General features: G+C 42.7%; 1 protein-coding gene across 4 annotated transcripts in view; it reads right to left on the bottom strand.

Moving 5' to 3' along the window:
* Positions 1–14,590, bottom strand: part of MARK1 (microtubule affinity regulating kinase 1) — a 355,979-nt gene that overhangs the window by 221,167 nt on the left and 120,222 nt on the right. For all 4 annotated transcript variants that reach the window (XM_069233866.1, XM_069233864.1, XM_069233865.1 and 1 more), the window contains exon 3: positions 11,466–11,519. In XM_069233866.1, coding sequence (XP_069089967.1) covers positions 11,466–11,519 — 54 coding nt within the window. The remainder of the gene's footprint in view (positions 1–11,465; positions 11,520–14,590) is intronic.

Below are 14,590 nucleotides of genomic sequence, written 5' to 3' on the forward strand. Positions count from 1 at the left end.
AGCAATACCTCCCACGAGGAGAGCTGCAAAACGATTCCACATTAAAAAGTCCTGCAGGACTGAACCAGCAAAGTGCCCATCCCTATGGACCTGACTGTCCAAGCAGTAGTGCTTGGCAGACATGTGCAGAGATGTCCAGAACCGGAACTCTGTGTGACGACAGTGGTTACAGCCTTGGCCTTGGCTATGGTGGAATGAGCATGCAAACCTTCAGGGTGTTACACAATCTAGCGGGACATGGGGTCTCATTGCGAGTTTGGTGGAGAGGATTACTCCATCACAAACGGATATCCCCACCGTTGTATTACAAGTTCCATAGAATACAACGTTTGTGACAGAGTAATCCCCTCCGCCAAACTCGTAATGAGGCCCTAGGTCTGTTTCTGTACACCTTCTTGACTTTCACTCTGAACGCTTTTGTGCAGTCAAGGTAGACCTACAATGCTCTTTTTGGGGCCAGCCAGTGGAGTAACTCCTCTGCCTTATGGGATGAAAGGGAATAAGGGATAAGGGAATGACCACCTTTGGTTGGAAGAAAGTTCTAGTGCAGACAACCAGCTTGTCTGGGAAGACTCTGAGGTACAGAGGCGTAGACGCCAAACCCTAGAGCTCACTGACCCTCCAGGCAGATGTTATTGCCAATAGAAGGGCCATATTGATAATGAGGAGCCTGATAGGACAATTGTGTAGCAGCTCAAAGTGAGTGAACATTACAAAAGTTAAGACTAAACTTAGGCCCCACTGAAGCATGGTGAAGATGTGAACAAGTGTTGGAGATCTTTCAGAAACCTATGTGCAATTGGGGACTTGGAAAGAGAAGGCTGATCTGGCAACCGCAGAAATGCTGAAATGGCAGAAAGAAAGCCTTTTAAGGTGCCCAAAGCAGAGCCATGCTGAACAAGGGAAACGCTAAACAGAAGCACCTGAGAAATGGGATCAGTAGCAACCTGGTTTTTTTTCACATTATGCCATAAATTTGCTCCAACGGCAGTCGTTTACCATCTTGGTGGAGGGACGCCTGGCTGCCAATGTGACATTACAGACTTTGGGCTTGTGGTCGGCAGCTGTCAACTGTTGCGGCTCAATCTCCGTGCATGAGCACTTACAAGTTCAGGTGGAGAACCCTCCCCTGCTGCTGCGACAGAAGATACTCCTGAAGGGGCAGCCTGATCGGAGGACTGATGGTCATGCTCAACAGCTCAGGATACCGGACTCTCTCAGCCAAGTGCAGAGGGAAATTTGGCCCAGTCATTCTTGATCTTCTTGAGAACTCTGGGCAAAAGTGGTATGGGTAGAAAGGCAAACAGTAGGCCTGAGCTTCACTCAAGACAAAAAGCCACCTTGGAAACACCAGCGTGCCAAACTGCTGGTTGCACGTTCTCATGGTGGTGAACATATCTAATCAAGGCTCTCCCCACTGTTAACAGACTTTGCACCATCTCTGGATGGAGACACCATTCATGAACAGCTAGATATCTTCGGATGAGTTTGCCTGCTCTGGTGTTCAGAGATCCCTGTAGGTGTTAAACCACCAGGCAAACACCTTGATGTTCCAGCCATGTCCAGAGATGCAGAGTCTCTTGACAAAGGGCCCACGACCCCATCCACCCTGTTTGTTGCAAAGGTCCTGTTCGCAGTCGCCCCAGTGCAGGGCTTGGACCAGGCTCCGAGTAGAATGACCACGAGGGCTTCATTAAAAGGGAGAAGAGGTTCAGAAGGGATAACTCCCATCTGATGCACCTCTGTCAAAACGTTTGTCTTTACAGCCACAGAGGGAAGTTGAAGGTCTACGACCTTGGCCGCCCTCCTCACCACCACTGCAAATGAGGCTCCCGCCTCTGAAGCTATGGTAGGAGGAGAGACCAAGCCGGTATCCAGAAGAGGGGGTGAGGGGTGGAAGGGTGAGAGGGAGGGGGGTGAGAGGGAGGGTGGGGGAGCAGAATGTCCATTTAACTGGCATCTGCCAAATCTGCCAGTTGTCCTCATTGGGGTCCAGCGGCTGGTATTCGTAAGGGCCCAGTGCCTGGTCCCCCAATCTTCCCCAAGTTCTAGCCCATAAGTAAACATCTCTGCCTTCGTTCTGGATGGAATGCCTCCAGTCAGTGTCATAGTCTGCATCAGATGACACACATCCGGCTTTATGTCGGAGTAGGGGTTAGGAATGGGGGCAGCACGAGGGACGTAGGCAGTGGGGCCGGGGAAGGTTGAGGTGGCTCGACCCACATCGCTCCGGATCAGTCTATGGATCTAGGAGGCCCGACTAGCACCGGGAGCGAACCCCCTAGCAGAAAACCAGTAGGGGCCTCTCCTGAACCTGCAGGGCCTGAGAGCGAGCCATTCAGGGATGGGCCGCCCAATATGAGGTACCTGGCCTCCTAAAACTCACGGAAATGGATGGGGTTGCACTGGCTCCAGGAAACTCTGGGATGCGCCGAGACGGCCCAGAGGCATGCTAAACCATGTAGCCATGCCTTGAATGCCAATATTCCCTCTTCTCGTCAGTTGACTTCGACGGACGGGGTGAAGTCGAAGAAATCTTTGACTTCCTGTTCTTGTTTTGAGGAACCTACTCAAATGCCCGGATGACGCCAGGACCTTCCTCTTGACCGGGATCGAGACTCTCACGTCATCGCACGTCGAGCGGCAAGGGACTGCTTCCTCATGGCCTTGGGGTGTATGGCATGACAACTGATGCTGGTCTTGGCGTTGTGGTTGAGCTCAAGACACCAGAGGCAGATGAGGTGTGAATCTGTCATCGACATTTCCCGGTGGCAGCTGCCACAGGGCTTAAAACCAGCCTTACTTGTGGACATCTCTGCAACACCTGGAGACAGTGTCTCAAAATAATCTTAGACAAAAGGCTGAAAAAGGTCAGTCAAAAGGTGACTGGGGGTAGCTCTTCTCTGGATCAGCGCTGACTAGTGCAGAAAGAAAAGAACTGATGTCAGAGTGCTGGGATGGTGCCTATATATGCACAAGGCACGTCACTTCTGGCATGCACAATGCCACACGGAGCTGAATGGTGCCACCTACTGGCACTCTGAGCTACTGCTCATGAAAAAGTTTCCGGATCCAGTCTAATGACTGGAGATAATTCTAAGGTAAGGAATTGGCACTTAGAAGCCTCTATCACATACATTTTACATCAATGTTGGTAAAGAATTTGAATTACCATCGACTAGATGAACAATATTTACCTCTACAGTGGCTATTTTGTACTTTTTTTTTTAGTTTCCAATTTCTTTGTATTCCAGTGTTCTTAAGCAACTGAGCACTGTCAATCCGAACTATTAGTGCTTAATTTGTGCCACTGGATACATGTGGTGGGAAGCACCACTAATTTTTAGATGCCAGGGCCTTTATTTCATGGTCAGATGTCGACTGAGAGCAATAGAAAGAAAGTCCAGAAGGGAGTCAGAAGGAGAGAGAAAGAAGAAAGGAAAACGGCGAGGAAGGAAGAAATCAGGGATTAAAAACAGCATGCATGAGTGAGATAAGAAACAAGAAGTGTAGGGTGCTGGAATATGGAGGCTTGAGGTGGAATCGACACTAAGAAGCCTTGGTATATGGCAACCCCAGCATTCTGCAGCACAAGGGCTCCTAAGAAAAACTAGGCACCTGCGCTTTTTTTATTAAATTATTTATTTTTACAAATTAAGAACTATTGTAAGCCATGTGCAAGTGACTAGCATTGTAGGGATCCAGCCCCTATGGCACATGCATGGTAAGTTATAATCCACACTGAAGCTTAAGCAATGCAAAAGTAGTATGACTCAAAAAGGAATTAATGTGGTCAAGGGGGGAAATGACTGGCATCATTTTTGTAAAATAAAAATCCTCTTTATCTGTACTGCTCAGTCGAGTCACCAAAGTGTCACACATCAAACTGAGTATCTGGCCTATCCCTAGCTGAGTAAAATCAAACTTGTGATACTGGAGTAGAATTATGTACCTGTAGTAGCTACAAGTAAACAAAAGACCTCAAAAAGTCTCTCTTTGTCAATCCTTTTACCCCTGGAATGACAGTAGTGTCCAGCTGTGGAGTGAAAATGATAACTGTATCTGGCAATACCTTTTCAAAATACTGCACAAGCCTAATACACTAACTAATTTATCTTAACTATCCCATTTGAGCAGTAGCATGATACAAATGGGAACAACTGCATTCACAACCAAGGCAAGATCTTGCACCATTAAAGAAGGCACTCAACTTGAGTACGAAGTCAAACACTAAACTGAGAATAATCACTCACCACAGTCCTTACCAATGAAACCATCTTTAGCAAAAGCGGGATTACACAGCAATAAAGAAATCGGGTTCTTTTCAATCAACCTACAACTCTCGTATGTGAATCTCCGATTTTTCGTTAAAGAGGCCGTCTTAGTGCCTAGAGTCCTTTCGTCAATGTCGGAGAAAGTAACTCTTCGGCGGACCAGGCAATCTCATTCTGCAGATTTAGTAAGTACCACAGCATGATCTGTACGTCAATAGATCATCATTTGTCACACATACCACACACCTCACTCGTCTGGTACTGGAGAGGTGGGTTTTGAGTTTGAGAGTAACTAAAGGCGGGCATCTCTTACTGGCTTTCTAGGCTTGTCACACATCTAATACCAATTTTGCACAAGAGAATCAAAGAGAGAACAATGACCATGCTTTGGACAAATGTTTTATTGTATTATAAATAAATCTGAAAATAGAAGAAAAAAAACAGTAATTGGATTGCTGCGCAGTGGCTACAGATTTTTTTTAAAACAACATGTTTTCTTTAAACATGCAACAGGTCATGTATTCTACTTCTGAGATGAAGATAACAATGTGATGCAGAAACAATTGCTTCAAAGTATTCGGTCAAGCACATCGAACATCTACTATGAAATAAACAACAGCAGAATGTTGTTTGTATGGGAGGACTCCGAGATGAAGTGCTTGCAGGACAACAGGTGGGTTTATTCGAGAGCAGCACAGAGTGGACACTCCCTTGCTGGCCAGGGTGAACTGACCGGCTCAGACGCTCGCTTTCAAATAGAAACATGGAATCACAGCAGTGAGAATCCAATGCAACAGCCAAATACAACATATCCCCTTCCCTAACATAACAAACAAAATGAATACAATGGGAGCTACCAGAACAAATAGGATCTAAGAAGAAAGGAATCAAGAAAGACTTGAAAACAAAATGTAAACTAAACATTAGAAATTGAAAACATGCAATATCATGTAAAAACGATACTGTTAACCTGAATGTAGCAAAAAAATGTTTTTCACAAATTAAATTGTAAACTCAACCAACAAAATCTGTAAGGACTAATAAATAATAAATATAGTCCTTCAAGTACTCTGGTCGCCTCCGGTCTCTCTCACATCTCCCTTCTCTGGTAGCCAGCAACCCATCACAAACTCACCATCCTTTCAGACTGAGTTTGTCCCACGCCTTTCAGTTCCAAAGTCAGCATCCTTTGTTAACATGTATGCACTCCGCCTCTCAGCTTGCCTTTCAGGATCATCATCTCTTTTTTGATATAATACAACTCTGCGACGATTTCACCGCTCACCATTCTCCAAAAGGATGTGAAACTGGTGGACACTTAACTTTGAATGGAGCTTTAAACTCAGACAGACCCTTCATTACCCTTCCAGTTTTGATCTTTACCCAAACACCAATGTTGACTGCCCCTTTAGAAACGTCAACATTATCCCAATCACTTGTACTGCTTTCCCCACAACCTGACGCCCATTCTTTCATCCAAGAGGGCACCAACTTATTTCCTGGAACTCTTCCCATCATCATTTCAAATGGAGACTTAAGGGTGGCTTCTTGTTTAGTGGTGTGATAAGCCCACACCGTCTCTTCCACTGATATTTCTACATCTTGTCAAGACATTTCAACCATTTGGATAATACCTTCCACCAAAAGATTTGCTCTCTCCACGATCCCATTTCCCTGTGAATTATAAAGAGAGGTGTGGAGTGTGATGCCATGTTCTGGCAAAAAACCCTTCAGCTCATGAGAGAGTAACTGTGTCCCATTGGCAGTTATAAGTATTGACAGTGTATCCTTGTTCCAAGAACAATTTCTACAAATTTAAAAATGGTGGTGTCTGTGGTGATTTCTTTCATAAAGTTCACACACAACCATTTAGAAAAAACATCAACACCAAACAATGCAAATCTGCACTCAATTTGTTCGGTGTCTCTTTCTCTCTCTCTCTCTTTCTCTCTCTCTCTCTCTCGTTTGCCCCATGTCCAACTGTGTTCCCACCTTAGGTCTTTTCTCACCTGATCATCCAAACCTGGCCACCAGAATTGGGCTCTAAGGGGATGTTGAGTCAAGCTCTGACCCAAATAATCCCCATGAGCCATGGCTACAATTTTCTTTCCGAGACCTAAAGGTGGTATAAATATATCACCCCGAATCAATCAATCAAAGTTTCTCCATTCATAGACAGTTCATTTAAAACCTTGATGTATGGTCGCACCGATATCGACACACAACTCTTTCTTCTGTTCCCAGAAATCACCTTGCATATGAATTCATTGATGACTTCCATCTCTCAAGACCACTCAATCACAAATGTACCAGCCCCACCCTGCACAGCATTGTGCACTGAAGTGACGGCATCTTCACTTTCCTTAGCTGACACAACGGGACCATCCACCTTCCAATCCACAGACATTCTAGACAATCAGCTTGAGTGTTTTTCCAGCCCTGAATATATTCAATGGTTGAACAATATTATGGGAGTCTAGCTGCCAGTCTCTCCAACCTCGCCAAGCCATTTGGATTAAGCTTTGCTCTTGGTTTTTTCCAAAAGTTAATATCCAAATCTTCAAGGATGTGGATGGAAGTGTCTTGTTCGAAGATGGCATTCTAGTCAAAGGAATGGCGTTAAGCATGGCATGAATGTGTTGAAAGTGTTAGAAGAAATATTATTAGCAATGGAATTTATGAAGTTTAAATTTGCTGTTAAGTGAGATATTTGGGTCCTTTTAATATTCTAAGGGGAAGGGAACCTTACACTACGGACAATTTGGGCTAGATGACAGCTGACATACAAAGAGTTTGGGACCAGATGTATCAAGCAGTTTTGCCCATTCTGTGTCTATGGGAAAATGTGTTCGTACATATGGCCTTTGGTCTCTGACTAGAGCCAGGAATAACACTGAAATGTGCGCAAAAAGCTTACAAGCAATCTTACTACTCTCATCATTGGAGAATCACACCCAGAATTTTCAAATAGACATCTCATCTTGGATCAAGTACGTATTTCCCTACATACTTTAGTATAATGGCCTATAATGCTACAATTCAAACACCTTTGTTAAGTAGCTGGGCAACACTTTTCATGTACGAAATGGTTCTTGCTACCACATCTGTACGATTGGCATTAGTTTTGAACATTTTACCTTTGTCTTTAGCCTCAGTTTTAACATCACTATTGGTAAATGGATTTTCCTTCCTCCATATGATGATGGTTGTTTTTTATAGGAAACATTACACATCAGTTGCCTGTTAATTCCATTAGTCGTAGCTCTTTGGGCATATCTATTGAACAGTTCAGTTTTCTTGAACAATGCCCCAACATCTTTTAGAGAGGAATCACCATATAGCCATGATCCTTACTGAATCAGACTGCTATGAGCATGCATTATAATTTGGTCTCTTAATAATGCATCATGCAGGCTGCCAAACATGCACAGCAAGAAATAGCAAGTTTCCTGAGAGAAGACACGCACAATCTTCTACAGTTTCATTTCCAGTTTGTTTTCTTTGAAAAAACGTATACCTGTCCATGGCTACAAATACAGAAGGTGAAAATGTGTCAATCAAGTGGATTTTTTTTTATACACACTGGATTCATCCACAGATCATTTTTTTCATTTTATTGTATGTGCATTTATCTTCAGGCCCTAAATAGAAAAACATTTTCTCCACTTCTGCCAGTTCAAAATATGTTCACCTGGTACTGGTAACAATGTGTGTGGAGGTGTTAAAGAAAATGACTGTTAGACAAACATATTTGCTAAGATCTTAAAAGAAATATTAAAATGCGTGGCCGATGCAGTCTGAATTATATAGTGAAATGTGCAGCTGCCCAAAAAATATTAGCTGGGCAATGAATAATTCAATAATGTACTGTGGAACTTGAGTAGCGTGGGTCTGTTCGGATCCCATCCTTGCCGCCAAATTGTAGTGAAGACACCGCAAAGATTTTAAGTGGATAAAGTATGTTTATTAGGTGACAGCCCCAAGGAGAGCTACACAGGAACGATCTTCGCAACCAAGTACTGACTGAATAACCCTGAGTCCGCTCACAATCAGGGTATAGAAAAAAATTCTGTTCCCAATCCAACACTGAGCAACATTACACAAACTATTTGTTTTACAGATTATTATGCCCTGGCAATTCTTCTGCTTCCAACCCAATCAAGGCCAACCAGGATGGAATTCTTGAAGCAGCTTACACCTTGATAGTGGAAAAAGGGGAAGGAAAGGCTTCTTTGGCCACAGTGGCTAGAAATGGACACAACCATTGTATACCTCATACTAGATGCAACACATTTCACATTAATCAGTGGTCAAATAGAAGAACTACTGTAAATGTTTATCAATATTATTTTTATTATTATGCAAGGCCATCTCTTAAAAGCCAGTATAGGAAAAAAGATGGACCACATAGAATCAAATATAGAACCAGCTATTGTTCACTGGTGAATGTTAAGAGTTCTCTTTAGAGGGAATTCCAGTGGAGAGAAAACGAACAGATTGTGATAGACACACAGAAAGGTTTGAGGGTGGCATGGAGGTGTAAACAGGTAGTGAAGTGAGTGACTGACAGTGTATGTGCCAAGAGATTGTTAAAAGTATAGTGATTCAGAGGTGCTAAAAAGGTGGTCACAAGCACGAGAGTGTCAACATGAACACCCAGACTGAAGGTGGAGGGAAAAAAACTGTATGGTATCGGGGAAAAAGATGGAATTTGTGGTGGGTTAAAATTACTTTAGTTTTGGAGGCTGATTAGTAATAACCGTTAAGGATCACCTTGGGTAAGTCACTCCTGGAACAGGGTGCTTACAGGTAAGAAAGGAGAAAATGTCTCTAATTGGTGGAAAGATTATCAGAGAACGAACATAATGATATGGTACTGTAAGAAAGATGGGAGGATGCCCAAATAATGATGGATGAAGGCTCTGCAAAAGAGATAAAGGGATAGTTGACTCGGTGGATTAACAGCCTATGGTGTTCCTAATCTGAATATGTGGCTAGAATGGTTTTGTGATCAACTGTGTCTAATGCTGCACATACACCAAGCATGGAGTAAATAATAGAAATATTGCATCTGCTTGGCACTGTTGAAGATCTGGGGGTGTAGAATGGTGAAGACAAGCTAAACAAGCATTTGACAGAAGAAAGTGAAAAGGGAATCGACAGTAATTTAATTGTGCAAATGGATCAGCTGATGGAGGAGGTGCCTGGAAGCATGGTCTTGGTTGATCACATGACTTAAGTGCAATAAGGTTTCACCACTGTGAACTGAATACGATCTCGAGCCACAACAAGGTTTGGGGCCATTTAGAGAAGTGGGGAATTGTGTGAACAGAAATTATGTAGTTTGTGATGCTGGAAAAGTCTAGAATGTGGTAAATAAAGTCTGAAGAGGAAGGCAACAAATCTACTGTGTCTGTAAAATCGGAAAAAGGTTATTGTCCTTAATCCGAGATTGTTTAATGGCACTGAGCAGCTGAACTGGTGGTGCATGGAAGCTGATGACAGTCTGATGAAGCATAGCATCATTTATTAATTTAATTAAATATACTACACAGAAAACACCAATCGCCAATCGTCTCCATAGGCATTGAAATTAAATAAACTGAACAACCTAGATATCATGTGGAAAACTAATTAAACAGTAAGTCTTTGGGTCTTTTTAAATTTAATCAAAGTCAAGAAGTTGTGAGGTGGGTTATGTCCATAACTGTGTTAGGAGGAAGACATTATGGTTGTTGAAGAGGTGCAGTTATTGTTGCCAGAGAGAGTGGTCAGATGCTAACAAGTGGCAGGGGTATAATGAACTAACATTAATGAGAGGATATAGTTAAGATCTTTAGTTTTAGAGTGGATGGTCATGGAGTAAGCTGGCCAGTCCACAGACAGAAAACAGTGTAGCAAGTTAGAAGTCCTTGGGAGCTCCTCTTGATGTTAAGGTTGCAGTGACTTAGGAGTAGGCATAAGGACGTTGAAGAGGCAGTTGAGGCCATCAAAGAAATGCTCAAGTAACTATGGAGCCAGAGGTGTAGATTGTGGAAGGAGTAGTAGAACAGGACAATGGTCCAAGCACTGTGGAGTTACCATAGGTACTGATGGGCTAAAATTACCAAGAGAGAGGATGGCAGACAGGTGAGCTGGGTAGAGTCAACACTTTCTCCAATGCATGTGGTGTGTAAACACATTCATATAGCCCTAACCTGGCTTCATGAACACCATACAGCAGTGAAAAAATAGGTGAATGCATACACAATACCATATCAAATGATAGTGAGCAATCACCAAGTATGATTTGTAACAGTAATCTCTAAGAAAGAGACCCAAGTCGACAGGAGTTGTTCCCAAGAATGGAAATAGATACATGCTAAGGCCGTATGGAGAGAAAAGGTTCAGGGAATGAAAGTAAATGGTTCAAAGGGTTATTCCACATTCTCATGAAAAAAACAGGCAACATCTTGCTTCAACAAAATTATTTTGTTGAGTGTGGGGATTCGAAGGATAAGGTGAGGTTTGCTGCAAGTACTAACGACAAATGCATTTTGTAAGAAATGAGGTTGGAACAGCCTGGCAGTTTTGATGAATAAACAGAAGACACCAAAATAACAAAAGCTTCTGGTGGGATCCCGTGTAGTTTTACCAGATCTCTTCGCTCCACACACTAGATCAGCATCAGGGAGAAGACATCCTCCAGAGGAGCTAGATATGGTTTGTGTCCAAGTTGCATGGTATGAAGAGTGGCAGACCCCTAACATTTGGGGGCATCACCATGACTTGTTGCAAACAGCGGATTGTTCCTGAGGCAGATGTGCAGAACACCAGAGAAGTTGCTGGGAAAGCATTTGGAATATGCTCAGACTAATGGAAATGTAGTTATAAACTCTTTTACAAAATAGTGTCAAGCTCTCCGCTTAGTAAGGTACATTAATGGATCTTATGTCCCAAAACAATTACAGTTTAGAAACGGTTTATCTGCACATGACAAAGACTTTATGTCCTTAAAATCAGCAAATATTATAACACACGCATTGCATATTTTAAGAATTATAATTTCATTTTGTATTGTAGAAATGAAGAACGCCTGTCATTCTAGGTGGCATCCAACCAATGTCATGTTAAGGAAATGGCAAAAAAAAGTATACAGGCATCAAAGTCTACCACATACACATTAACACGGACAGGGAAAAAGGGTCTTACCTTTTGAAGACTGGTTGGATTTAGCTGAGTTTTGTCGATAATTTTTACTGCAACCTGAAAAAAACAGGTTTGCCATTAGTTTGCAAATATAACAGCATACTCACTTAATTTAGAACAAACTGCTCATTATTTTATGTTAACGAACTAAGAAGCTGCACTTGGGACATTATACTGTGGCTTCTGTTTAATAGTAAAATTAACTCCCAATAAAAATCCTGGACTGTTAGGACACCAAGAAAAGTCTAAGAAGTGATTGTTGTTCTAGGTTTCCATAAATACCTATTATGATCGAAAAATGTGAATACATGAAAATATTCCTGTTATCGTTAGCTACATAACAATAATCAGCACCACACTCATTGTTCATAACCTTGCAAATGAAATCACGCGTGAAATCACTAACAAAATTAAAAATTCGATGTCAGATCTGTAGATCCGAACGTTAAGGGCATGGCCTTAGGCAGTACCCTACAAACTTTGTGCACTAAGCAATGCCCTCTATGTAATAGACAAAGAGTAGTGTGACGCGCGCAGTGCACAGATAGCCAAGCAGCATGTAGTGCTTATAGAGGGTTCCCAGCTGTAGGGTGGAAATTACCTAGCATGTAGAAGGAGTGGGGTCTCTGAGGTGCTCCCTCACCCAACAAGAAAAAGCGACTTCTCCAGAAAGCATGGTAATGCACCCAGGCAAAACCACCCAGAAAGAGACCAGAAAAAAGATACCCTGCACCATAACATTAATTTGCATACAGCACCAGTGGTAAGCAGCCCATGCTGCATGCAAATGCGGCTATGCCTCCCGGGTGAAGTCAAGCAATGGGACATTTCCACCAGTATGCCACAGCTCTCATACTTCCGTGATGGAGTAGCATAAAGTTTTAACAGGGGCCTGACTCTCAAACAACTGCAGACAATTCTATAGTCTAGATTACATAAAAAGGAAAAACTCACTCTGGTATAAGTGGGGGTGGCTCCTCCGCTATGGTGGAGGAGCTTTGCCACGCTGGATTTCTTGTAAAAGGAAAAATAAAATGATAGTAACATAGTGTTATCATTTTATTTTCCTGGGAGTAAGGGGCAGGGGTAGAGCGGGCTGGAGGAGGGCTGGAAGAGGAGCATGCGCACCACAAACAGACATGCACACTTTGCACATTCTCTACTAGGCTGTATTGCACAGCTGAGTGGAGAACATGCACAGGCTCCCACTCCCGTCTGAGAAGCGAAGAAGGTCGCTCAGAACAATCACAACGCTGCTGTCATGCTGATGATAGAAGCGTCGTGATTGGCTGGGAGCCTGTGTGCTGCCGGGAAGAGGACAGAGAGGAGATAACCGCATCTCCCCAAGATGGTAAGTGGGTTTTTCATTTTTTATTTTTAAAGGATGACAAGGATTCTAAACGTTAATGTCTGTCTGCAGCTAAATCAGAAAAATGTACTCTAATGAAAGTACATGCTAATTCCATTCCCATCAAAAGCAAAAATATCTTTAACAGCTTTTTGTAATAGAGCAACCTTGCTCCTAATGGACTAGATTATGAATTTTAATGCTGCTTGTCCTTGTTGTAGGTTTCATAGCCTCTCCAATAATGTCCATACATTGTTGAGGTATTTTTAAGTACTTCAACCTCAAACCTTAGAGCTCGGGAGTCATATTGTTAACCTGAACTCCTCAATGTGCAGGCGGGCAATGGATTCTGCTGTAAGATATGGAGGATTGTATTATGCTTCTCCAACTTTACTGAAAACCCTAGTCCACAGCAGCAGATAAAAACATGAAAACAACAAGAAGTGGCAAAGCCAATAGATCTGTTCCTAGTACGCTGGTTTAATGTCTATTTTTTAATGCAAGCATATGCCAAAAAGAAGAAAAAGAAAACAGGTCTGGGGGCGAAATGCATACAAGTTTTTTTTTAATATAATAAAATACTATGGGTGCATCCTAGCATGCAGGTTTATTTAGAACATACAGAGAAACCCTTTTTAGTTTTAATGCACTTCACATCAAAATATTATTCCTAACAGTTCAATGAAAATGTACTATTGGCTTTCAATTACTACCACGTGAACATATTATTTAAGCACAGGAGGACTCAAAAAGTACACATTGGCATAGTAGTCCCCAGGCATTAAAAGGAACTAGTTTGTTGGCTTCTTGTTGTGAAACAGCAGAATGCCTTCATGTACTGTAAAGCTAGCCCATGGCTGGAGTGGGGTTACCCACTGCCCCATGCTCTTGGATGTAGTAGACGTAAGAAAAATACGACTAACTCAACAACAGAACTAGAGATAAAGCACACAGGCTGAAAGCTCCAAAAAGTATAATATATAAGTAAGTTTAGTAAAATCAAAAGGTCTTGGCTGACGCCAGACCTCAAAAGAATGAAGAAAGTATACAACACAGCACTGACAAACTAAAGCAATCTCAATGCAGACCTAAAACAACAAAAAAACAATTCCCATAAGTCTGTATGTGTCTCCGATATTTAATCTTTAACAAGTGACATTAGCTCATAACCATTGTTCTTAGTTACTCCATCACGCTCATCTCACTTTGCTGCTTGTTCACCCATGAGATAAGCAGTGTATTTGCCATTCTCCTCAAAGTCACTGTTATTACAGCTCTTGGTGCTTTAAGAAGTCTGTGTGATGTGTAGATGTGCAGGCGTAGTCAGGCTTTACCTGTTAGTGCCCACTAAGTGTATCTCTGACCTGCGGGGAGTGCACGGGAGCGAAGGGGTGGGGGTGACGTGTGGGGTGGAACTGCTGCAAAAAAAGAGGCAGCACTGTGTCTGAAGCAGCACACCTACTGGCTCCCGCTCCATGGGCCCTGCAGTGGGAATGAAGCTGCTAGCTGGGCACAGGTTGGTTTGCCGACAGGCATCAGCTAACGGGCACTGGGTGGTCATGCTTAAACACAAACGCAAGTGTGAGCTTTGTCAGCAGCACAAAATCGGTCTCTTCTTTCCAGGGCAGAGCTTTACACAAGTCTGAACCATGGTTACAGTGACACGGGTGGAAATTGAGAAAAATGAACAGTAAAACCATAAGCAGAAAAACTGAACAGCAGAAGAAATATTTGAGTAGGTACAGGCAGGAGCCTGGCACTTGCTAGCATCCATATTTAG

The sequence above is a fragment of the Pleurodeles waltl genome, chromosome 5 (assembly GCF_031143425.1).
Source record: "Pleurodeles waltl isolate 20211129_DDA chromosome 5, aPleWal1.hap1.20221129, whole genome shotgun sequence".
Lineage (NCBI taxonomy): Eukaryota > Metazoa > Chordata > Amphibia > Caudata > Salamandridae > Pleurodeles > Pleurodeles waltl.